Source organism: Branchiostoma belcheri, unplaced genomic scaffold, assembly GCF_001625305.1.
Source record: "Branchiostoma belcheri isolate BF01 breed outbred unplaced genomic scaffold, Haploidv18h27 scaffold55, whole genome shotgun sequence".
NCBI classification, from domain to species: Eukaryota; Metazoa; Chordata; class Leptocardii; order Amphioxiformes; family Branchiostomatidae; genus Branchiostoma; species Branchiostoma belcheri.
The window spans coordinates 508,447-535,178 of record NW_017804187.1 but is presented as its reverse complement, the minus strand read 5'-3'; the positions used below and the strand labels follow the sequence as shown (position 1 = coordinate 535,178).

The following is a 26,732-nucleotide window of genomic DNA, read 5'->3' as shown; positions in this document are numbered from 1 at the left end:
ATGTAGTTACAGGAAGCGGAATTTCTTGTTTTTTTTCTAGGAACAGGCCAAAATCAATGCGCGCGCGGACGTCATCCATAAAATTTACTTGGTGTGGCCTTATAAAAATATAAGTGAATTTTTATTTCAGTTGTAGCCGAAAAAATTTTTTCATGCGTTTAAAGTTTCGTTTTAGCACCTTGTAATATGTACTTAGTACATGTATCTTGTACATTTGGATGCTATCTTGACCTTTGACCACTGTTATTGTGAAACACCGTCGGCCATTTTGTCAGTCTCGCCGTAGATTTTTGAGCCGTTTTTTCGAGCAAATTTCAACGGTTTTAAACATTTTACGGCCTCAAAAACTCATATAACGAGGAAAGCAAGTTGTAGTTGTTATTTTCATGTGTAACATTTCTTCTGGGGATGGTTTATTTTTCCGCCGAGCTACCGAAAACTAGCGTCATGCCGCGACCATGCGGTCGGGTGCGGGCGGCCGGCGGGAGTATCGGTGAGCTTTCACGATGTAAACAAAGACATTCGGAGTTGTTCACATGAAAATTTTGCTGTGAAACGCCAGCGGGGTGTCAGATTTTCTACCAATGACAACGTTTTCTTTGCGGCGTCATGGCGAGATCGACAATTCATCGTCAATTCACAAGATTATGCCGACAATGGAATGAATAGGCTAAAATTTTTATTGGCGCACCGTGCGACCGTGATTTCAAATGTAGTCGCACCGTCAAAATTTTGGGCGCATATGCGACCAAATCAGTCGCAGTCACGAGCCCTGAACACTACAGTGTTGTCAGTTACCTTCTATGTTTTTTCCTGCAATTTTGTATGTGTCCCCTGTGTTTTGCCATGTGTTTTTGGTTTTTTAAGTTTTTTTTTTATTGTCCTGCAAGAAAGTTGTGTATTTGTCTTCCTGTGTTCTTCCATTTGTCTCTGTTTTTTCTGTTGTTTCTGCCTTGTTTGTTGTCAATCTCTGTTTATCTCTTTACTCTTCACCCACGTTTCCACCGTGCAGAAGTTCTTTTCACGTGGGGAGAAAGAAAAGGTATCATCTCTGACAAAACTTTAAGTCTTTTAGTTTTAGCCTGGTTTATAAAACATGCCTTTCTTAAAACTTGCACATGTCTGTTTCATTATATATCAATCATTCTGTCTTCCTTGGCTGCATAAATGCAAACTGTCAAAATGAATGTTCCAGGCAGGAACCGTTTGTCAGGAATGTAGCATTTTCCAGCAAGGTTTCATAATTCTTTGTCTTCAAGCTGGTAGCAAGGTGTGGATGTGTTGTAATGTTTTGATGTTCTGTTATAATGTTTCCATGTTTTGTTGTAAAGTTCCTATGTTGTTGTAGTTGTTTCTATGTTGTGTTGTAACCCTCCAGTGTGGGTTTGTGTTTTACCAGGATGTTCAGCACCTCGGCCCTGCCACAGATTTCTACAAGCGGATGGCTCTGGAGTGTGCCGGTCAGCAGATCGCTGTGGACATGTTCTTCCTGCCTGGACAGTACACGGACATCGCTACTCTGTGTGAGTATGGCTGGGGTTAGGGTTAGGGTTGGGGTTGGGGTTGGGGTTAGGGTTAGGTTAGGGTTCAGCAGATCGCTGTGGACATGTTCTTCCTGCCTGGACAGTACACCGACATCGCTACTCCGTGTGAGTAGAACATAACATCCATAGCACTTCTATAGAACATATTTTTAAGGATGATAGTTGCCCTGTTGAGTCGGGAAAGATATTCTTTGCAGCAGACAAAATTGTAATGCAATGTTGACCAAACATCCAACAGAAACTGTGGTTTACATCCTTTCATGTATCTGATGATAAGTTTTGAAGCAGATTAAACTGTAATTTCTACTACAAATTGCAATTTGGACTAACAACTGTAATTTGGACTAACCGAAATTTTTGACTGTACTCCAGTCTTTGTCAATGAATGAGCAATCCACCACTTCTGTGACGTCACGTTATGCAGATAACACACGTGACTCCGTGAGCAGTGGAATTCTTTGCTGCCCCCCGTCTTTGCTAAGGGGAGGTTGTAGTGTACTGATGAAATTTTATTTTTTTACAGCTGGTGTGGCGAAATACTCCGGCGGCTGCACGTTCTACTTCCCAGGGTTCCACCCGGCCCGCGCCCCGGCCCAGGTCACTCGGTTCGAGCGTGACCTGCGGAGATACCTCACCCGCAAGATCGGATTCGAGGCTGTCATGAGGATACGATGCACAAGAGGTTGGTTTGTCTGTTTGTTTTAATTGATGTTGATGAATTGACACAAAAACATGAGAAAAGGTAAAGGTAATCCCATAGCTTTTTTCAAGCCTTAGGGGCAGTAGGTTGTCAATCCAATGATTCAATGCACAAGATTTATGGTTTATTTTAATTTGCACACAAAAAAAAAGGTAGTCTCATAGCCTTTTTTTACACATATCCACCTACAGTTTCTGTATCAGAATCTGTATCTGTATAGCCGGTATAACTGCCCTTCTGCATAACACACCAGTTTGTCACTATATGTGAGCTTGTGATCATGTACAGCTTATGTGTCCTTGTTGTCCAGATGTCTTTCCTTCATATAAGAAAACTGATATTTAACAAAATCCCATTCCCTCCCGCCAAGGACTGAGCATCCACACATTCCACGGGAACTTCTTCGTGCGCTCGACGGACCTCCTCTCTCTGCCCAACGTGAACCCGGACGCCGGCTTCGCCATGCAGGTCTCTATCGAGGAAGCCCTGGTGGATTCCAGCACCGCATGCTTCCAGGCAGCCCTGCTCTACACCAGCAGCAAAGGTGCAGGGTTCGAATCCCGTCTGTGTGAGTGAGTGTGTGTGTGAGTGTGTGTGTGAGTGTGGATCGAGGAAGCCCTGGCCTGGTGGATTCCAGCACGGCATGCTTCCAGGCTGCCCTGCTCTACACCAGCAGCAAAGGTTAGGGGTTCAAATCCTGTGTGTGTGTGTGTGTGTGTGTGTGTGTGTGTGTGTGTGTGTGTGTGTGTGTGTGTGTGTGTGTGTGTGCGTGCACATGTGTGTGTGTGTGTGTGAGTGTGGATCGAGGAAGCCCTGGCCTGGTGGATTCCAGCACGGCGTGCTTCCAGGCTGCCCTGCTCTACACCAGCAGCAAAGGTGCAGGGTTCGAATTCGTGTTTGTGTTTGCATGCGTGCGTGTAAGCACATGTGAACAAGCAATGGTTGACAGTAGGTTAGTAAGGGTGGTCACCCTACATGTTAATGTGTTTGTGTAAGAATAAACAGAGCAGTACTTTGGTAAGCTAAATCATGTGAAGGTAAGCATTATTTGTTGCATTGCAGATTTTTCATTTCTAATGTTACCCTGTTTATATCCAGGAGAGCGGAGGATCCGTGTCCACACCATGGCCCTGCCTGTCAGCAGTAACATCACCGTTGATCTAGACTGTGTGAAGGTTACCTGAGTTTCCCCTAACTTAAGTTCCTAATGTGTTTCTTTGTGTGTGTTCAGGAGAGCGTCGGATCCGTGTGCACACCATGGCTCTGCCTGTCAGCAGTAACATCACAGAGATCTACACAGGCGCCGACCAACAGGCAGTCATCTGTCTACTCTCACGCATGGGTGAGGGTTATACTTTGTCGAATATAGTAATTAATAATTTGTTAGCTAGAGGTTTTAACTTCTGTCTCTTTTCATATATCAATGAGCTAAAGGATAAAACTTCCCTCTGTCTTCATATATCAGTTAGGTAGACTATTCTAGAATTAAAAGACAAAATAACAATGTATGAGAGCAGCCAAGGTTTCAAAGAGCATTGTAATTTCTGTATGCGAGCTTTCTGCAATTCAGGGAGTTTTATCTCTGCTGTAAGGTTTGTTTTTGGTGTCATGAATAAATAGATAAAACACTAGTCTAATAGAATGAGTCAAACACCAAATGTTTATTATAATGTTGGAAATGTTAATTATCGAATGAGTCAAACACCAAATGTTTATTATAATGTTGGAAATGTTAATTATCCAGCATTGTGTACTTTAAACTGACTTTTTTATCGTTTATAGCGGTTGACCGTTCCATCATGTCGTCTATCCGTGACGCGAGGGAAGCGGTGATCAACGCCTGCATTGACTGCCTGGCGCAGTACCGCAGCAGCGTATCCGGGCAGCAGCTCGGGGCTCTCATGGCACCGTGGTCACTCCGACTCTTCCCCATGTACACCCTCGCACTGCTCAAACATGTAAGTAACACCCCCCCATGAACACCCTCGCACTGCTCAAACATGTAAGTACACCCCCCCATGTACACCCTCGCACTGCTCAAACATGTAAGTAACCTCCCCCATGTACACCCTCGCACTGCTCAAACATGTAAGTACCACCCCCCCATGTACACCCTCGCACTGCCTGTATCCGGGCAGCAGCTGGGGGCTCTCATGGCACCATGGTCGCTCCGACTCTTCCCCATGTACACCCTTGCACTGCTCAAACATGTAAGTAACCCCCTCACACACCCTCGCACTGCTTAAACATAGGCCTTTCTGGGTTACGTTTAAATGAATGGTTCAATATACATCAATCTGCCAGTCCCTATTGGTCCACCCTGTGGTCTATGACCTGGACCAGATGGTTGTCACCATGGTAACTGGTGCTGTAGCAGACACATTGCGGTGCTGAATTACATTATGTAGTGGCAGGACAGTTGGAGGAGCTGGTCACCCAGAATAAACTGAGCAGTAGCTAAAATGTAGGGCTATACTTTGTGAAGAGAAACATGAGATATTTACTTCATAAATGTTACCTTTCTCTAGAGTTAATACCGATGTTACAAAAAAATGTCTTTTTCCCTTCCAGCCTGCGTTTCGGCTTGGGACGAGCACGCGGCTTGACGACCGAGTGAACACCATGAACCAGCTGAAGGCTCTGCCGCTGGCCTATAACATCATGGCTCTCCACCCGCACATGTACGCCGTGCACAACCTGAACGATGAGGTAAACACTTTCACTTTCCTGTAAACACTTTCACTCACCTGGCCTACAACATCATGGCCCTCCACCCGCACATGTACGCTGTGCACAACCTGAACGATGAGGTTAACACTTAAACAACTTTCTATGGGATGTTCATATGATCTTGCAAGTATATATCTGACTGCAGGAGTTGTTTAAAGCTTTCTAGTTTTGATGCCCCAACTGTGCTTGGTGGCAGCGAGTTCCAGTCTACGATAGTTCTTGGAAAATACGAGTTTTTTGACACCTGACTGATTTGTCCATGTTACTCCCAGGGAGCGTTGACCATCCGTGACCAGATCATCCCCCAGCCTCCGATCCTGTCTCTGTCCTCCGAGAGGCTCAGCAGAGACGGAGCGTTCCTATTGGACAATGGAGAGGGCATGTACATGTTCGTGGGCCGCGCCATCTCCCCACAGTTCTGCACAGACGTGCTCGGAGTCGAGAGTTTTGCTGCTATTCCTGATGTTATGGTGAGAAAAACAACATTTTATTTGATGTATTTGATATTAACTCTCTTTATTCCTTTTTTTTATGTGCCAAATACATGTAGAGTAAGCAATAAACATCTATAATACTACTGTTAGAGATGCTTTTAGCTCCTCAGACCTTTGAAGAGATTTTTCACAGTTGTCATGAAAATGCTTGAGCTTGCTCTTGATTATGGTACAATGGTACCTACTATCTTGCTTACTCTTTACTTGTCAAAGACGTTATTTCATGACCTGAACCCTGACATTAAAGTGTAAACTCTTACTCCATGATAACAGTTTTCAACCAAATTTTTCTTCAGTATCCTTTTTCATGCTGGATCCAGAATCCTATCCTGGATTTTGTGATGTGTTTTCACACTTCGTTTTCGCGTCTCTCCCCAGTTTGAGCTGATTTTCTCTGGTGATTTTTTTCCATGATAGGACATGTTTTTGTCAGAACCCTAACCTGGATTTTGTGACAAGTTTTCACACTTCCTTGTCGTGTTTCTCCCCAGTTTGAGCTGCCAGAGTTGGAGAACGCCGACTCGGAGCGAGTCCGGAGTTTTGTCGGCTGGCTCAGAGAACAGAGACCTTTCTTCCCTCCCCTTCAAATCATCAGGTATGGCCGAAGGAAAAAAAATTGTGTTTGTTTGCTTGTATCTGTTGGTTTGTTCTTCAATATCTTGCAATCTTCCAAACTGAACTGAACTGAACTGAACTGAACTTGCAAACTGTTGTGGCCTTCTTACATTTTCATGCCTTTTTGTATGAAAAGTTATTCTACAACCATTGGATTTTTACATTCTGATGTTTCGCTGACCGTCTGTCACCTTCAGGCCAATAATGACAGGGTCTGATTCATACTGCAGCTATGTGTCACTGCTGCAATATTACAGTTGTGGTCCCAAACATCACATAATACACATATATTGTCATGCACAATGAAGTTGAAAACCCACTGGTTATTCAATGAGTCCTCTTTCACAGTCACTTGCCAACCAAATAATAATTATTCACCGATGCCTGTTTTTCTGTTTTTCCCCCTAGAGAGGACAGCAGACAGAGGATGGTGTTCCTGCAGCACCTGGTAGAAGACAGGTCTGAGTCCATGTTTTCCTACTACGAGTTTCTGCAACACATACAGAAGGAGGCCTGCAAGTAGCAGCACCCTCTACATCTCACAGCAGGAACTGCAGGGCCGACCGCCGCAGCAGTCTCAGTTTTATTGCAAAGTTCTAACGTAATAATTAAAATATGCTTCATGTAAATTTTGCTTTAGTTAATTCAACAAATTTTTGAACAATGTTATAATTAATAGATATGAGGCAATCTGTATGATAATTTTGCAAAATATGCAGCCAGTCTTATTAAACTCCTGTAAAATATGAATTTGTCCTGTTGGATACATGTACAATGTATGTCATTGTTAATGTGGGGAGGGGGGGCCTATGCCTTGTACGGTGGGGAAAAAAGTGCAGCATGCCTTATTATAAAGCTGTTTGCTTCAGAACTTTCTAGGTTTAGGCAGACAAAGTTTTCTCAAACACGTAATTCCGGACCATGTTCGTTCTTAGAACTGGACAGCCAATAGCAGCGCAGAATGGCTTGTAATGTTGCCATGGTAACAGGCAATTTAAGGGATTTTAGGTGGCAAACTGTACCTACCATAGGAGAAATAAGTTCAACATGTAAATTTGTTTGTAACGGCACCTATTCCCTGTAACCATATGTTTCTATGCTGTCGAGTGGATAACATAAATGCATACAATTACTGGTATCCCATTTATAATGGGGTGGTTTTAATGTCCACCATGCAATAGCACTTGGAATTTAAGTTACAGAAATGTAGGAAATGCATATTGAAGCCCAATGATAGCTTTCCTCTTATATATATATACAGTATTTGTGTTTCCTATTCCCATGTTTTGGTTTTTCACATTATTGAAAATGTGAAGAAGAAGAAACACACTAAACCAACAGTTGATGTGTCATGTTAATAGTTGTAGGCCCACGAAAAAAAATGTCGTGTTTCCTGTTTCCTGACAGACCCTAGAAAAATCTGCTAACCCTAGCCCTTTTTGTGTGTGAACCCCTGCAAGGGACATAAATGTTTCGAGCTGATCAACCTTTTCTTGTTCCATGGTCTGACACCTGAGTGATGAAATATTCTACAATTCGTGTTCCAACATTGACATAAAAAATGAAAGTGTCATGGAAGTTTTACTTTGGAACACTAGAGATCTCCAAAGTCTTTTAAAAAAAAGGAAAGAAAAAATAATCCCTAGCTACCAACCCTAATTTTTCTTAGGAATGAAACAGGAAACACAACATTTTTTTCCTAGGCCTAGTACATTATAGGCCACTGTAACTCAATTCGGTGGATAACAGTGTTCTGCTAACCCTATTTTGGCACCAGTGTGCAAAAGAAAACAAATATGTGTTTAATTAGCATTGAAACAAGACACTGAAGTACACTGTGTTGAAAAGAACGTGAGATAGCAAAACTGTAAAAAGAATTGGGCAGGCGGAAATATGACATGACACTTTATAATTCTTGTACTTGGAAAAACGTGAAAAGGATGAAAGAAAAATAAAGGGTTTTACAGGCTATGGACCAGTGGTCTTCTTTCTTTTTTTCTTTCAAACTCTCTGTGTTCTATCAGTTTCAAGTCATTCACATGCCTGCGAAGCTGGTGTGTTATGCCGAAGAGCAGTTTTACCAGCTATATTGATACAGATACAGAGTTTGTAGTAATCTCCAAGCAAATCTTTTGATTGGAAAAAGTACCAATAATCTCCAAGCAGATCATTCGGTGGGTGCAAGATAGTATCAAATTGGCCAGGCAGCATCCATTTGCCAGACCAATAAAAATTCATGAGCTGCTGCCTGGCATATACATGTACTTGATAACTGGTTTAGGTCAGTTTCACCTGATTCCTTTTGCAGGCTGAATAAATCGTAGAAATCGCCTAAAAAGGGGATAGAATTGCCCAATTGAACCCTCTATGGCCGGGAAACTCCTCTGGCCAATTATATCCCCTTTTTAGGTGATTTGTACGATTTATTCTTAGCCTGCAAAAGGAGTCTGGTGGAGACTACCAGGCTCCTGACCGTGCAGGTGCGCCGCCTGTCAACTTGTTCCGGTACTGCACCGCGATGGCGGCAGACGCACGCGATGACGTCTACACAGGTTCTTCGCGGGGGGCGGGCGAGCATGACGTCACCACATGTTGTGGACGTGTATTTTCCAGGGTTGCCGTATAATTTTCCATTTCCTTCTCATTTCGATTAAATTTAGGCCGATCAGTAGAGTTTTTCCCGCCCGATCGGCCCGGAAACCTGGAGAGAAGGTTTTTCTGTTGGAGTAGAGTTTGAAATCGGACGGTTTGGAGGCGAATCAGTCAAACAAAACGGCGCGAAACCGACGGACGGAAAGGTAGGTCATCCCCGATCTTCGGTTTTCCATTTTTGAGGCAGATTCGTGGAAATCATGAGTCATCAAGGGGGGGTACAGGGGGAGGGGGTTGGTTGGAGAAGGGGAGGGGTGTAGGGTTTGGTACAGTATTGGGAATCGGTTAGGATTAATATTGGGGGAGGGGGTATATATACTGATACGTACAGAGCCGGCAGATACGGGCATCAATGGGAGGGGGGGGCGATACGGATTGGTTGATATGATTATGACCGTGTCATAATAATTTTTGCGAACCCCTCCAGCTAGCACCTCATCTGGACTGAGTTCAGGCGGTTTGGATTGTAGAAACACAAACGTAAACAGGCACAGAGCCTTACTAAGTAGATGTTCTGTATGGATACACTGAGCTATAAAAAAGGTGAACTCAACTAATCATGTGTCTAGCCTCCACCAGGCCTTTCTACGGGAATACGGATTGTAGAATTCAGCAAAAAAGAGAGTAAAATTGGCCAGGGGAGTCCGGCCGCGGGGAGGTACATGTAGTTTCTTTCCCTCTGCGGCCAGTCAAACCTTCAAGGCGGCCAAACTCCCCTGGCAAATATTCTCCTGTATGTAGCCAGCGTAGTTAGTCTGGTAGAGACTATCATCTGTCCGTACAGCTGACCTCTCGGTACACTTAACACGTACAGAATCATGTCCAACTCATACCAGGTTTGCCCCAAGCAGATGTGATGAAGAGCGAACATGCATATAATAGAACCCTGCATGTGTGTGATGGAATAGCTGCATAGTGCATTTAATATATGTAAAGCCATACTGGTCACAGGTGTATGATGGAAAAGTCCCATGGGAAAAGTGCATCCAGGTTATATCATATCAGGGTAGATATGGGCGCTGTCTCATTTTATGGTAGGTTGAAAGCCTAAAAAGGGGTTTGGGGCTACAACATGTAACTGTTGCAAGAGGAAGGAGGAGGGTGGGGAGGGGGTTTCAGGGAACTCTTGTGTGAAGTAGGCTGTGGTTTCAGTCCATTTGATTCAGTTTGGCTCAGAAATATCGCTTTTTGTTATACATGTAGTTTTTTTTACAGTAAAACAGGCATAGTTTCTGCGGTACACAGATCTGCACTGTGTATGTACACATGATCGATCCTCACTTTCTAGTTGACAAAAACATCTAAATCTAGTATAAACATCTACTACATGTATCAGCCTGCAGGATATGAAAGTGAAATCAAAAGTGCAAGTGATTGCTTCCCACCTGGTAATTTATCTGAACAGGTTTTACTTTTACGTGCTGACCAGCAGCCTGAAATGTGAAAATGAAAGTAAATCTGTGAGCAGGTCCAGGAAGGGTGGGGTCTGTCCTTAGTGCTGAAGTGCTGTCTTGTCTCCCTGATGTTTATCTCAGCAGAGATTTTTGTTTGAGCAAAGACTGATCGATGATTTATTGATTAAATTCTAAATTGTGATGCTGACAATTTGTCCCCAGGGAGGTTGTTTATGAGAAAAAAATAAACCATTCTACTGCTAGATTTTTAAGAAAGATAATAAATTTCAAACTGGTCAAATTCCCTCTCAGTCTCCATGCTATCATTTTCCCAAAGTTATGAATGAAACCATTTTACTACTACTACTGCTGCTACTATTAGTACTACTATATAGCTACTATTAATGCTACCAAATGATTAATTAAATGATTGATTGATTGATTGATTGATTGATTAAATGATTGATTGATTGACATTTCTGCCCCCCTCCCGCAGCCCTGCATGCACAGATCTCCGACATGGTTCTACAAGAGTTTTGAGGTGGAGTTTGACCTGAGACTTGCCTTCAGTCAGGCCTTCTGTGATGCTATAGACCTGACACACCTGGCACAACACTTCAGGTGAGTTAAGCACCTGGCACAACACTTCAGGTGAGTCACACACCTGGTCACACACCTGACACAACATTTCAGGTGAGTCACGAGTGTAACTTATGTCCCCACACACACTCTCTCTATATCCATTCTAACGTCTTTTTTCCCCCTGAAACTGGGGGTTAGACGTGCTTGTATTAAGTGCAAGTCTTTCTTGAAGCAAGATTTTTTTTACGGCTGGATGCCCTTCCTAACGCTGACCTAAACACACACTACACAATCACACTGCCACAGCCACCCCCCCACCCCCCTACACACACACACACACACACAGAGCTAGAGTCTTAGTTACACACAGAGATCCATGATTATAGCCAATTCCCCAGGAATATAACCTGTCATGTTCCTTCCTCCAGGGTGAGGGAGCGCTACCAGAACCTCAAACCCTCCCCCCTGCACACACACATACACACAGTCACACCCTATACACACACACACACACCACTACAGTCCCACACACCCCTGATCCTAACCTGTGCCCCTATATCCCCCCAGGATGAGTAAGCTGGCAGCAAACAGCCAGTTCTACACAGTAGAAGTTGGAGACAGCACCTTTACTGTACTCAAGCGTTACCAGAACCTCAAACCCATCGGATCAGGAGCACAGGGCATCGTATGGTGAGGAACTTGGGGTTTATATGTTTTTAGACTTGCCCCCCTTACAGTCTGTTGTCTGTTAGTTCCCCATGCTAGAGCACCTGTGATTTTTCTATACAACCATCCTCATCAACTCTGTAACTATCCTTGGACCTGGGTATGTAATATGTATCTAGTGCAATACAATACTATGTATTTGCTCAATTGTGAAGGGTTCAGTATTTGCTATATATTTTACAGTAAGGGTTTGACATGCTGAAAATACAAGCTGTCCAGATATGTTTTGCTACCTGCAATCTTCTATGCCATACTGACATGCCACCGATCTTGTGCCCTTGGGAAAGGCACTTTACACGACTTTCTTCACTTAACTCAGGTGAAAATGAGTATTGTATTGTCCCCGTGTTGGTGGCGGCATTAATATAAGTTGAAAAAAACTACCACATCTTGTGATTAGATGTTGGAATATAAAAAAAATGGATTGACTAATTGTTTCTATGTCACTTGTTATTCCAGTGCTGCGTACGACACGTTGACGGGACAGAATGTAGCGATTAAGAAGCTGAGTCGTCCGTTCCAGAACGTCACACATGCCAAGCGCGCCTACCGGGAGTTCGTGCTCATGAAACTAGTCAATCACAAAAATGTACGGTCAATTTCATGTTTACCTTCGCAGAAGAAAAATGTATTGTTTTTGCTCAGTTTCTTCTTCTTCCTCCTCTCAAATTAAGTAAAAGTCAATGACCTGGACCAGAAGCCTCTCACCATGGTAACTGGTGCTGTAGTAGACACCCTGTGGTGTTGGGTTACAAAATTATGTAGCACGTGCCAGGACGGGTTGCTTACCATGTATATGAATGTGTTTGTTGATGAGAAAAAATAGACAGTAGGTTGTTGAGCTAGACATGCCCGCATGTGAAGGTAAACATTATTTGCATTGCAAATGTTAGCATTCTAGTCGTTCTTAAGTCATGTTCTTGCTCCTTATATCAACCAACAAAACTTTTTAGTGGTTAAAATCGTTCTTTTTTTTTCTCCTTCCAGATTATAGGTCTGTTAAATGTCTTCACTCCACAAAAGTCTTTAGAAGAATTTCAAGATGTGTAAGTACCAAGGACTTCAATCTTTGAAAGCCATTAATTTATAATCATTGTGTTACAAAGTTATGGTGTACCTTGTTCCCTAATGTCTAACCTACCATACTGCAATGGATGAAATTCTGATGTGATGTTGATTGAACAAAATCATCTGCAGATGTGCACCATAGACCCTGATGTGCCTGTAATCTCCCATGCTCTCCATTATGTACCCCAGACCCTGACGTGCCTGTAACCTCCCATGCTCCCCCATTATGTACCCCAGACCCTGATGTGCCTGTAACCTCCCATGCGCTCCTATTATGTACCCCAGACCCTGACGTGCCTGTAACCTCCCATGCTCCCCTGCAGGTACCTTGTAATGGAGCTGATGGACGCTAACCTGTGCCAGGTGATTCAGATGGACCTGGACCACGAGCGCATGTCCTACCTCCTGTACCAGATGCTGTGTGGCATCAAGCACTCTCCACTCAGCCGGCATCATCCACAGAGTTAGTATGAACATCTCTACATCTCTCTTACACACTCTCTGTTAGTAACATTTCTGTGTCCTTTTTGTGGTGACAGGACCAGCGTTGCTGGCACAACAGTTAGACTGTTTTTTCCCATATTCAATACTCACCGTAGCCCGACATTGTGCCCTTGGGAAAGGCACTTTACACTACCTGCCTTTCCCTGACTGTGGAGTGACGCCCACTGAGCCTCTTTGGGTAATCTGTCTAAATGTGTGCCAAAAACACACTATGGATTGGGTGCACCAATGAACCATAAAATTATGTATTTTTCAGGACCTGAAACCCAGTAACATCGTGGTGAAGTCGGACTGCACGCTGAAGATCCTGGCAATTTTGCAGCAACTGTTCCTTTAGTCTTTCCTTCCTTTAGTCCCTGTTAATAACATTTCTGTACAATGTTTTAAACATCAGGACCTGAAACCCAGTAACATCGTGGTGAAGTCGGACTGCACGCTGAAGATCCTGGACTTCGGACTGGCGAGAACGGCCGGCACCAGCTTCATGATGACCCCTTACGTCGTGACCCGGTACTACAGGGCACCTGAGGTCATCCTCGGCATGGGGTACACGGAAAACGGTAGGTACCGTCGACAGAGGGGTGGTGAGAGTTAGGTACATGGAAAATGGTCCTATTGGCAGGTACCAAAGGGTGGGTTATTACACCGAAAATGGTAAATACCGAGGGGTAGGGTAGAATGAAGGTACACAGGTTAAATACTGTAACAGTTAGGATTGATCTATTGTACAAAGTATGCCAACTTCTGCACTTTTCAATCCTGACTCTACAGTAAGAATGACAAAGTTTCAGACCTTTATTCTCTCAACTTTCCTCTGCTCTATATTCATGATTGTTGCAACTGCACTAATTCCTACATGCTGCTATTGTTGTGAGTGAAACTAACACAGAGAAAGGACTCCAGCAACCTCCAGAAATTTGCAACCTGAATTGCTGAATTGCAGGCCAACTTGTCACTTTGCAACCTCAAAACAACACAAACTTGCTGTCACGGATTGGGTGTTACTGGAACTGAAAAAAAGGATCTCAAGCTCTTCTGACCGTAATCTGTCCTTACCGTCACTCTGACTGCTACCTCTTCAAGGGTGTCTCTATAGCTACTTGAGATCATTTCAAAACTACAGATGTCATGAAGCAGTGATTATATATAATACAGTAGATTCATTCCAATCATAGCTAGTCCAGAATGCAGAATCATAATTGCTTGTGCTTGCATGTATGTACTAACCCATTGTGTATACCTTTCTGTATAAATGTGTCTTTGTGTGTATGTGCGTGCCTGTGTTCAGGTTTACGTGTGTGTATGTGAGCATGTACAGTTGTATGTGTGTTTGTGTTATGTGCATGTGAGTATGTGCATGCGTATGAGTGTATATGTCTGCACATGTGCATACATTTGCAGCATGTGTGTGTGCGTGTGAATGTATATGTGTGTGTGTGTGTCTGTATGTACATGTGTGCACATTTCCAGCTAACCCGTGCTTCAGCTTGCTAACCAGCCTCTCTCTCTGCCTCTGTAGTGGATGTGTGGTCGGTTGGGTGCATTTTTGGCGAGATGGTTCGCGGGAAAATTGTGTTCCGCGGCAATGATCGTATCCTTACCTTATTAGGCGCTGGGATGTGGGTATGTATGGGGGGCTGGGATGGGGGTATATATGGGGGCAACAATTGATTAATAACTAATCAGGTGGCATGCATGCACGTGTGGAGTTTTAGTCTACTCTTCTTGTTTTCCAAACTCTGCCATTTTTGTCATGCAGCAGTTTCTCAAATCTTCTGTGCAGTTTTTTTTTAACTTTGTTCTGTCTCTTCTCTTTGTCCAGTCAAGCCCCAAACTTAGAACTGGTTAAAGCTTTTTATTCGAAAGTTATAGTTTGGTTAATGAGGATCACCCCTATGCTTAGGGTGGTACTATCTGAAATCAGAGTACTATTGTGTAAATTTGGCTCTTACCACTGAAGGTGGTCAGGTTCAGTATTTCTAGTTAAAGGGAGAGGCAACAAAATATGTTTTTTTGACCTTGAACTCCAATTCTGACTGGTTTGTGGGGCCCCAAAAAACACAAAGTAAACTCATAGGTGTCCAGAGTAGTGTTTTGTTGTCTGCCTGTTTAACAGGTGGTTGCTGTGTGTGTTTTGACCTTTAGTTGACATCTGGGCCCTGGGCTGTATATGTGGGGAAATAGTCCGGGGAGGCGTGCTTTTCCCCGGCACGGACTGTATCCTTCTGTCCTTGGTTTGACCTTGGTTTTCTCCTTTCTGTTAGTAGTACCTGTTTTTCCGGGGAGCAGCCATCATTTGCGAATGTTACACCAAACAAAATCGGTTTCTTCAGCTCCTACATCCATGCCTAGCGAAAGTTTTCGTATGTTTGCTTTTATTTCTTTCAGTCTTTCTTCTGCAACTATATAATTCTGTCCTGCCATTTTATTTTGCTTCCATCTTTTTTCTTTGCCCCTTTCTAAAAATGACAGATTTTATTTGGTGAATATTAGCAATATTGGCTGTTCCACTCTCATATATTATGTGTATTTTTGTTTTAATTTACATGTCCTCACCACCCCTGTTTTATCAGTGGACTAGTCCAAAACTGGATGACAGAATGAAAAAAAATGGTGGTACCATGCAATGGTGAGGTGTCACACCCCACACCCATTTCTTATTTGGACTGGCCCAAATCCACGGAGCAGGAGAGAAATGCAAGGCAAACCTGGACAGTGCCACTTTTGTGTAGGGGTGTTTGAGGCTGATTTGTTTTTTTTACGTGTGTTTTAGTTGACATCTGGTCGATGGGCTGTATATTGGGGGAGACCGTGAAGGGGACAGTCATGTTTCCTGGTACAGACCGTATCCTCTCTTCTACTTACTCTGCAGAATTTTCTCAAAAAAATCTGCAAAAACACGAGAAATCTGTACGATTACTGTTATATTTTAACTTATAATTCTTTTCATTGCTTATTTATCTACATTTTTCTTAAAACTTGCACCACTTTTAAGTTTCATCAAACATATTATGATTTGCCTACTGATAGTGCCTACTGATATGATAGGTTAACCAATCAGAACAATTCTCTGAGATCCCTGACCAATGAGAGATCAGGGTATGGTAGAGTAACCAATCAGAATGATTCTCTGTGATCCCTGACCAATGAGAGCGCAGGTTATATTTATTGTAGGTTAACCAATCAGAACAGTTCTTTGAGATCCCCAACCAATGAGAACGCAGGGTGTTGTAGGTCATCCAATCAGAACAGCTCTGAAACAACTTACTAACCAATAAGAGCTCAGGTTGTAGCAGGACCCTTAAAGCAATGTCTCAGATGGTTATTGTAGATTAACCAATAAGAACAATTCTCTAAGATCCCTGACCAATCAGAACGTAGGGTGTGGTAGGTCATCCAATCACAACAGCTCTGAACCTGCTTACTAACCAATAAGAGCGCAGGTTATGATCCCTGACCAATGAGAGCGTATGTTATGGTTCTTGTAGGCTAACCAATCAGAACAATTCTCTGTGATCCCTGACCAATGAGAGCTAGTGCAGGGTGTGGTAGGTTAACCAATCAGAACAGCTCTAAACCTGCTAACTAACCAATAAGAGCGCAGGACCCTTAACACGGCGTCTCAGATATCGACCAGTGGAATAAGATCATCGAGCAGCTGGGAACTCCGTCCCAAGACTTCATGAAGAGACTGCAGCCGACGGTAAGGAACTACGTCGAGAACAGACCCAAGTACGCAGGGTACTCCTTCGAGAAGCTGTTCCCAGACGTACTATTTCCAGCAGAGTCCACAGAACACAACAAGTTGAAAGGTTTGTTTGTTCGTTTGTTTGTTTCATCAGTGAAGGTTATGGTCTTGTTACCAGACCTATTATAGCTCCCGAGTCCTACATCCTCTTATCTCTGCAAACAGCTATAATAGGTCTGGTGACCAGGCTATGAAGGTAATATGGTACACCAAAAACAGTTACTGAAGCAACTGGATATGATTTTGAAAACGGTCAGACGTTTCAGGTAGCATCCAGTACCTTTTGACATTGACACTGGAGAGTTGTCAGAGAGTTTTTTTGTTGCTTTAATGACAACTCTCCAGTGTCACTGACGAAAGGTAGTGGATACTACCTGAAACGTCTGACCATTTCCAAAGTCATATCCAGTTGCTTGAGTAACTGCTTTTTGGTGTTTGGTTATGTTTACCTTTGCAGAAGGAAACATATGGTTTTTGCTCTGTTTCTTCTTCTTCTTCACCATACAAATAAGGTCAATGACCTGAACCAGACGTCTGTCACCATGGTAACTGGTGTTGGGTTACATCATGTTGTAGTTTTATAGCAGGAGGGATTTAGACTCCTGTCTGACCATATATGTGAATGAGAGGAAATCTGTACTGTCATGTCGTTGTCATGGTTACCTGTAATCCTCCGTGCTGATTGGTTCGCTGCAGGTGTGTAATCTGATACCCTCCTCCCATGTTGGTCCTTAAGATGATGATGATGATGCATGACTGGTCTCCTGGGATCTGTAGGAGTCATTTTTCTCCCGCTCACCCCCCTCCCCAATTTTGGACTGTTCCAAAAACCAGCCCTTCCCACTAGTTTTGGACTATTCCATGTTATTTTTAGGGGTGTGTGGCATATTGTTATAGGGTAAGGAATGCAGTTGGTCACACCATGTTGATATTTTCTCCTCCTTTTCAAGCCCAAATTCTGATTCCAAAATGTTGTCCCCCTTCAACAGAAATGGTTTGCCCCAAAACTGTCAACAAACGTTGTGATTGGTTGCCATGGATTTTGCTTGATTTTTACAGGAAAACGATCCCGTAGTTCTAACGACCTTGACCTCACTTTCACCCCCGCAGGCCCAAAGACCCGTGGGGACCAATTCGCAGGCTCAAAGGACCATGGGAAATTCCCCCTAGCGACAGGGGTTAGAACTGCAGCCAAAGGTAGCAGCTGTGGCTGTTTGCACTGTGATTTGGCAATATTTTTCAGTTTGGCCGTTTTTCTGCGCTTTTTTGTTGCCCTCTGGCAGGAATGGCTGGAACTGCAGGGGAGCAGATATCACTGTGGTGTGGCAGCTCGTGGGGGGGGGGGGGCGGTATCCAGAACTGTGCCTTATCCAGAATCATTTCCAGACACTGCTCTGGATAGTCCATGCATATCTAGAACCATGCTTTATCTGAAATCTTGCTCAGGCATGGTCCTGGATAGTTCATGCACATCCAGAACTGTGCTTGGGGCACAGCCACACATGTATGTTCTTGGATACACAGAGACTATCCAGAACCATGCCTGATTCAGGCACAGTTCTGCATACACTAGTGGGGCAACAGCCCGGCAACTGGAAGCATTGGAAACAAGCGATAGGCAGCACAGAAATATTAGCAAAGTTTAGCAAAACTACCACCCAACATAACTTTGCAGATGGACCCCCCTCCGCAATCAATGGTGCAGACCAAACTCACCCCAGATTTTGCATGTTATGAGATTTCAATGATCCGACAAGGGTAGAAATGAAAGATAACTACTTGATTGGCTGTTTTTTCCACAGATATTTGATTTTGAACTTTACGTGTAAGTTTGAGGGAAAGAAGGAGAAAGTTGAGAGGAAAGTGTGGCGCACGTTTTACCAGCATGGCGGGTTGTGCGTGGCAGTTTGCAGCAGGTGTTAATAATGGCATGAGCACTGCGCTGTGTGTGTCCAGAACATGTTGCATCCAGAACAGACATGGTCCTGGATAATCCAACCGTATCCAGAACTGTACCTGTGGCAGATCTATGTTGGATACACGGAAACTTTATCCAGAACCTCGCTCAGGCATGGTTCTGGATGGTCTACACAATAACACATATCCAGAACCTTGCTTAATCCAGAGCCTTACTCAGGCACAGTTGTGGATAGTCTACACGTATCCAGAACCATGCTTCATCCAGAACCGTGCCTCAGACACGGTTCTGGATAGTCCATGCATATCCAGAACCGTGCCTGGGGCAAATCTATATTCTTGGATATAGTCAAAGACTATCCAGAACCGCGCCTGATCCTAACTCTAACCCATTCAGGCATAGAACTAGACAGGCACGGTTCTGGATAAAACAGAACACTAACACAACCATTCACCCAGGACATGGACATATAATGCAGACATCCTTGTCTCAAAAGCCCTGCAGTGAATTGTTCCCTCTGTGAAATTGATAAGTCTAGTACATACATGTAGTAGAATGATGAACAAGTGTTATTTCATCTGTTGCATCCAGCCTGTGTTGAGTTTTGAAAATCAAGGAAAAAATTCCTCTGACCAGTTTAACAGTGACCTTCTGAAAATGTTCTGCTAATGTAACAATACTGTGGAAGCATCAGAAAAGTCCTTTTATGCTAACCTTGTTTTCTTTCTTTTTTCATTTTTTTTAACTCCTACATCAGATTTGGATTCCCAGAGGAGGCCTCGTGAGTTTGAGTAGCACACTTAAAATTGCCTTTTTGCTGCAGAAAGTTTGTTTATTTCTTGATTACCTGACAAACTTTCACCCCCCCCCCCTGCAGCGAGCCAGGCACGCGACCTCCTGTCCAAGATGTTAGTGATCGACCCCTACAAGAGGATAACAGTTGACCAAGCCCTGCAACACCCCTACGTCAACGTTTGGTACGACCCGAGTGAGGTGGAGGGGGTAAGTGTAAGTGTTGTTTCATTAGCATTTTTCTGGTGGGGGAGGAAGGGACCATTTTCTGGTGGGGGGTAGGTAACATTTTTTGCTCGGGGGGGAAGTGACTATTTTCTGGTGGGGGAAGGGGGCATTTTCTTGGGGGAGGACGGTAACTAAGAGAACATCTTCAGTGTTTTGGTGTCATTACCGGTAGTATCATGAGCACTTAAATGGGAAAATAATGTTTAGTAAAACTGTTTTTGATGGTTTCTGTTCCATTTTGGCAGTAAAGAAGCATGTGGAACACAGCAAACTTTGCTGTTTGCAGTCCTTGTTGAATTCCTAAGCTTTGTCTGTGTTACAGCCTGCCCCCATCCCGTATGACCACTCTATTGACGAGAGAGAGCACACAGTAGAACAGTGGAAAGGTGAGTTACACTAGAACAATGGAACGATAACATAGACTTTAACAAGTGAAATACCTTAAAACAATTGAAAGGTCAAATACATTAGAACAACAGAAACTTGAAGGTGAAATACTAGTACACTAGAACAATGGATATGTAAGGTCTTTCTTTCCATTTTAGTTCTGTAATTGATGGAAAAAAACTGTTAACTCCCTAGAAGTCAATGGTCTCAATGACTCAAGGGTATACCACAGTCACAAGTTAAAATGCTTGATTTCTACAACTAGCTGTTTAATACTGATGTTTAAACTTAGAGCTATAGATCCAAAACAAAGAAGTTCTCTCACCTAGAGCTTTCAACCAGTGACTCTGGTCTTCCATTCAGTAGACTGAAGCAGAAAACTTCTTTGTGCTGGATCTAAAGTTTGAACTTGTAACTACCAACACAGATGAACTTTCATGATAATTTTGTGTCCTGTTTCAGACCTGATCTACAAGGAAGTGGTGGATTATGTGCAGAAGTTACTGTACGGGAAACTGCCACTTATAGGCAACTCAGCATCAGGTGAGAAACTTTCTTACACACCTGCCCACAGGTAACTCAGGTGAGAAACATTCTTACACACCTGTACATACAGGTAACTCAGGTGAGAAACATTCTTACACACCTGCACACAGGTAACTCAGGTGAGAAACCTTACACACCTGCTTATAGAAGCATGTCAGCAGAATGCACTGTGCGTGTGTGAAACCCTGACTTTTCATGGTTTTCGTTGGATGTTTGGTCAACATAGCATCAGATTTTTGCCTGTTGCAGACGATATCTGAGTTTTCCAACACAACAGTTGGAAACTACAGACGGGATGTTAACCTTATATACATGAATACGACCTTATATGAGACGTTCTGCTATGCACAATACATTATGGGTTTTGCACAGGCGCAGTACGCTCTACCGACATGTTGCTTATAGGTAAAACCTCAGGTGAAACACCTCCCTACGCCACACCTTCTGCTCAGTCTTCAGTTTTGGTTTTGAGTTGTGGCTCGTTTAAAAGTTTCCATCTTGTCATCCTGTTTTGTTCTTGCTGCCCTCTTGCTGTTTTTCCCCTCCATGCTCCCTTCTCTCCTTCTGTTCTTCCCTCCCCTCCCCCCTCCTGTTTCTCACCTGTGGACCGGTCCGGGTCACAGAGGGGTCAGAGGTCAATCTCAGCCAACCACAGCCCAGGAAGCGGAAGCTCTCAAGGTCACCAGATGACGCCAACATGACCAAAACATTCTGTACGCTGAACGTTGGGTCAGCCGGGGTCACAGAGAAAGAGGAAAGCTCTCAGACTGGTGACTGAACTGTCAATCAGGTTACCATGGAAACCATAGAACACACAGTCTTCCTGCTGACCTTGAAAAGTGCCAGGTTACTGGCAGAAGGCAGATATCGAACTAAATTTGTACATTTTTCATCAGCAAATCTGGTGTATGACTTCAGCATGTCTTGTGGATGACATCAGCACATTTCATCTATGACATCAGCATGTCTCGTGTACATCATGACATCAGCACATGTAGAGATCTGAACTGATGAACTGATGTATTCCCTTCTTCCCCACTGTTAACCCTCCTGTCATTCCCCTCTTTTCTCCCTATTTCTAATCACCAACTCAGTGGACTGCTCACTTTTGAGATTTGAGGCAGTTTTGCCCCTTGCTGAACCCTGTTTACTGACGACGGGTTGTTTTGTCCAGCATAGGCGATACCTGCAGCACGTCTTGACGCCGACGCGACCCGGACGCCGACCTCTCAACCCTGGCGACCTTTCAACCTCGACCTCGTCTCGTCTGACGCTCGTAGATACAAAAATCAAGGAAGGAAAAAAATAATTCAAGACAACCCGAAAGAAAAATTCCGCAAAAAGCTCCAGCATCCAATCTGTGCAATGCTTCTGCCATTTGCGGTCGACACAAGTGTACCTACCCACCCCTCCAGAGGGAGTGGTGCGACCCACATCCACATACTAGTAGTAGATGGCGGGTCGCGCCATTCTCCATGGGAGGGGTGCGCTTCCTGCATGCCTGGAACAGTTGTTAACTTAGCTCATTGTCCTACTTTGCTGTATTTACTGTGGAATATCTCCCCATCACTACTTGATAACTATGGAATTACGGGTCACAAATTTTCAGACAAATCGCCCCAAAATTTCTGCAGCAAACCTAGAGAGTCTTTGTTTCGTCCTTAAAAGGTGGGGGGGTCTAAGATTAGTTCTAACAGAGTCTGCTATTGGTCGGATTGACATTCAAATCATGTTGTAAAATTGCAGACAGTGATTATTTTAGCCAATAGGGAGACTTCTTACATTTTGGCTCATCCAATGGCAGACGCTGTTTCATCTCCCTTCAGTTACCTAGGTAACCATATTCCATGTGTTGAAAAGCCTTCCTCCATGTTGACATTGACTCTGCTGTTTGATGTTTCCAAGGACAAAATGGCGGCTCATATTTGAAATTCACAGCTGACAAGTGAACCCATCTGATTGGTTAGTTTTGGACCGTCCCACTTTGACTGGGGTTGTGCAGCTAGCACTTTTCTTGATTCAGGCCGTAAGCTTGGCTTTAGATATCACAGTAGGGTAAGTTAAAGTAATTATTGATGTAAGAAACTAAACTAGAAGTGTCCAACACCAAGTCTGCTAGCATAGAGACTGCCTGGGAACACGGCTTCCAGTTTCTACTCACTAAAATTCCACTCAGAGAAAAGTTCGAACAAGATTTTCTGTTGTCCGAAACAAAAAACTTTCCCAAATTTTATTCTCCGTCCTTCTCCCTTCGGAATTCGAAATGGATCAGTCCAAAATCACAGGATGTTGAGAATAGATTGAGGACGGACAGAACCATGTTAGCGCGAGGGGGGTGGATTTTGGCCAGCTGAAGTCCAAGACAGCAAAGTTCTATGCAAAATCTGTCCAAGACTTTGTGGATTTGAGGCTACTAAACTTTTCAAAACGTACCTGTCTTTCTGTGAGCCAAAATCTTGCATGCTAAACGATTGCATCATTTCTTTGATTTTGGACCAGTCTATTTAACAAAAGAGGGGGGTTGTACCAGGCTCTCTCTGATGTGCTGAGACTTGATGATCATTCAGGGATAGTGTATATTTTGGTAACCAATAGCAACCAGTTTCCACCAATAGCGTTAGCTGAATGTGTTCAACTTGAGAGTCCCATGTTCGGCTGCACCAAGTGCGTTTTGCGGATGACATCCTGACTACACAAAAATCTTACACAACAGGGATAAAAATGATTCCAAATTTTAGAAAGGAAATTCCTAATTTTAGAACTGAACACATACAATACTAATCTCCAAGCAGATGCTACGGTGGTAAGGAGTGTCCATTAGCCACAGAGGCTATTGGATACTGTCTTGCCACCGTAGGATCTGCTTGGAGATTAACAAATAGAGGCTTTTGTTAGGATACACAAGTTACCATCTCTTATGTGGACAGCAAGTTGTTACTGTGTGGCATTCCAAAACATGTCAAATCCCACTGTGTGCTACAGTGTTGCACATTTTAAAAAGATAATGGTAACCTTTACCAAATCAGTTCCACTTATTGGTTGGTAACCAGGCCAACATTAGACCATGTGTGGATGTCATCCGTACAGCCCAGTTGGTGCCTGCCTGACTCTCCTGTGTACAAAGCCATGTAAATAGCCAATGCACCGCCCGACCAGGGTACACATGCATGACACGCACTACAACTCACTTCTGTAGGTAGGGAACAAGAAAATTGTGCTGAGGAACACGTTTTAAATTCATGTAAAGGTAGGGAAAAGAACTGTATGCTTAGGGGTGCTTGCAAGCCTGTTTGCAACTTACCAGTGTAGCAGTCTGCCTACCAGTGTAGCAGTCTGCCTACCAGTGTAGCAGTCTGTCTACCAGTGTAGCAGTCTGTCTACCAGTGTAGCAGTCTGCCTACCAGTGTAGCAGTCTGCCTACCAGTGTAGCAGTCTGTCTACCAGTGTAGCAGTCTGCCTACCAGTGTAGCAGTCTGGCTATAGCTACCAGTGAAGCAGTCTGCCTACCAGTGTAGCAGTCTGTCTACCAGTGTAGCAGTCTGTCTACCAGTGTAGCAGTCTGCCTACCACTGTAGCAGTCTGTCTACCAGTGTAGCAGTCTGTCTACCAGTGTAGCAGTCTGTCTACCAGTGTAGCAGTCTGTCTACCAGTGTAGCAGTCTGCCTGCCAGTGTAGCAGTCTGTCTACCAGTGTAGCAGTCTGCCTACCAGTGTAGCAGTCTGTCTACCAGTGTAGCAGTCTGTCTACCAGTGTAGCAGCCTGTCTACCAGTGTAGCAGTCTGCCTACCAGTGTAGCAGTCTGCCTACCAGTGTAGCAGTCTGCCTACCAGTGTAGCAGTCTGCCTACCGGTGTAGCAGTCTGTCTACCAGTGTAGCAGTCTGCCTACCAGTGTAGCAGTCTGCCTACCAGTGTAGCAGTCTGCCTACCAGTGTAGCAGTCTGCCTACCAGTGTAGCAGTCTGCCTACCAGTGTAGCAGTCTGCCTACCAGTGTAGCAGTCTACCTACCAGTGTAGCAGTCTACCTACCGGTGTAGCAGTCTGTCTACCAGTGTAGCAGTCTGTCTACCAGTGTAGCAGTCTACCTACCGGTGTAGCAGCCTGTCTACCAGTGTAGCAGTCTGCCTGCCAGTGTAGCAGTCTGTCTACCAGTGTAGCAAACTACCTAAACTTGTAGGTCATCACTGATGTTGAGATACTCGGATACATGTGTTTAAGAGTGCTGACAGATCCATGTACCAAAAATGATTAGCCACATTTTACAGTTGTTTTTATGACGTTAAGTTTCCATGCATGGAAGGTTAAGAAAAAACTCTGGACAGAGGATCCGGGTGTTTCAGAGTAAAAGACTGCAACACTGTTCTCACTTCCATGTTGACATGTAGATTATATTGTGTATAATGTATACTTTATATTTATAGACAAGCTTCAATCTTTTCTTACCTTCCAAATGTTTTCTACATTTTGTCTATAATGATATGTTGATTTGCTCCAGCTATCATCAAAATGAATTTTAATGCAACACCCCTCTGGTATGTGTACTGGTGGTACAGCCTTGTTGTGTAAGATGTACATGGGATGTACCATTGTTGTTGAGCGGGGGTGCTCCGGCTGGTGTTTGCGATGTCCGATTGTGGAGGAACTGGAGTGTACATGTGCAATGAATGTTGTTGCTGTAATATATGGCCCAGCCAGCAGGGGGCGCTGCTGCACTGCTGGCTGTATGTAGGGATTAGATAGTCCTGTGATGTTACTTATGTGTGAAACTCCCAGGTAATAAAGTCATCGCAGGCGGTCTGGCACCACAGATACAAACTGGCTGTTTTGTGTTTACTGTAGATTAAGCCACACAGCACGTCGGCAGAACGCACTGCGCCTGCGCAGAACCCTGTATTTTCGCGTTTTTCGTTGGGTTTTTGGTCAACATTGCATCAGAATTTTGCCTGTTGCGGAGGATATTCTCTCCAACACAACATTTGGAAACTACTGTCGAAATGCCAACCTTATATGAGCGAATACAACCTTATATGAGACGTTCTGCTGAAATGCTATGTACAATACATTACGGGTTTCGCGCAGGTGCAGTATGTTCTGCCGACGTGCTAAGCCACACCAATTTAATTTGAAGACTCCGGGCGACTCCATGTGTTTTACAATAAAAGCAAGCTAACTAAAAAGCATCATGCTTCACCTCAGACAGATACATGTACATGACCTTTCCTAAACACAAAATAATTTATATATTCATTCATTCACCCACAAAATCCAGAAGATACATGTACAAACTTAGTGCAGCTTTATTGTAAAATGTCCAATATAAAATTGTTCTAAAATATGATTCGGTATAATAATCTTCTGTCAGAACACCACTCCATTATTGCCTGAATCCTGAATAATATAATTTCCAGTCTTGTACAAGGTCCACAGAAGAGAACCTGTAAATACAAGACTTGTACATGAGACTACATTTACTCTGGACTCACAGAGTCCAAATACACTACCAGGACCGTAAAATTTAACGATTTACGCTGTTACACAAACAAACGCACGGCGTGTACACGTTCGTACGCACGGCGTGTGCACATTTGGGGCGGAGTCCAGATCAGCGGGGAGTCAGCTCATTATCACTGGGGATACCGATAATGGGCCGCTGGTCTGCACGGTAGAGAAATAATTACGTTTGATTTTACGACAGTTGTATACCGGTCACGTCTGCGCGCAATGTCGTAATATTGTGTGTCCATTACGGCGCACGAATAGAATCCTAGTACCGGTCAAAAAAAGTCAGCTGCGGACGAAAGTTGCCTTCCGTTTACATTTTGGCCCTGCCATTTTCGTATAGGTTCTGTGTTATACTTTGAAGATGATAATTAAAGTTCGTGTGCCGGTATTTATCCCGCAAACATAACGTACTGTATGATAATTTGACGATTTCTTCAACTGCGCCGCCGTGCTGCATGCTGCTGTTCCCCGAGTGACACGCGGCCGGTCAAAGTGGTGATACACATGTACTGTACAATGGCACACCGCGGAGCCTACGGTTGCTTTCCCTTTCTCCACGTATGGCTCTGTGTTTTCCTTGGTACATCAAAGCAATCCGTCTGCT

At 43.8% G+C, this 26,732-nt stretch overlaps 2 protein-coding genes across 2 annotated transcripts in view; both read left to right on the top strand.

Moving 5' to 3' along the window:
* LOC109481394 (protein transport protein Sec24A-like) overlaps window positions 1–7,528 on the top strand; it is a 20,274-nt gene extending 12,746 nt beyond the window's left edge. Inside the window, exons 15-22 of the mRNA XM_019783953.1 lie at window positions 1,400–1,523; window positions 2,068–2,226; window positions 3,476–3,586; window positions 4,027–4,202; window positions 4,816–4,953; window positions 5,247–5,444; window positions 5,960–6,063; window positions 6,492–7,528. Coding sequence (XP_019639512.1) covers window positions 1,400–1,523; window positions 2,068–2,226; window positions 3,476–3,586; window positions 4,027–4,202; window positions 4,816–4,953; window positions 5,247–5,444; window positions 5,960–6,063; window positions 6,492–6,606 — 1,125 coding nt within the window. The 3' untranslated portion in view covers window positions 6,607–7,528. The remainder of the gene's footprint in view (window positions 1–1,399; window positions 1,524–2,067; window positions 2,227–3,475; window positions 3,587–4,026; window positions 4,203–4,815; window positions 4,954–5,246; window positions 5,445–5,959; window positions 6,064–6,491) is intronic.
* Window positions 7,529–8,656: 1,128 nt separating this feature from the next.
* On the top strand, window positions 8,657–21,917 carry LOC109481359 (stress-activated protein kinase JNK-like). The gene is given in 14 exon segments (XM_019783910.1): window positions 8,657–8,881; window positions 10,626–10,750; window positions 11,279–11,401; window positions 11,897–12,026; window positions 12,425–12,483; window positions 12,829–12,940; window positions 12,942–12,968; window positions 13,404–13,569; window positions 15,783–15,854; window positions 16,636–16,821; window positions 19,553–19,677; window positions 20,018–20,081; window positions 20,545–20,625; window positions 21,803–21,917. Coding segments are annotated over 13 exon segments (1,269 nt in total). The 5' UTR covers window positions 8,657–8,881; window positions 10,626–10,631; the 3' UTR covers window positions 21,808–21,917.
* The last annotated feature ends 4,815 nt before the right edge of the window (window positions 21,918–26,732 follow it).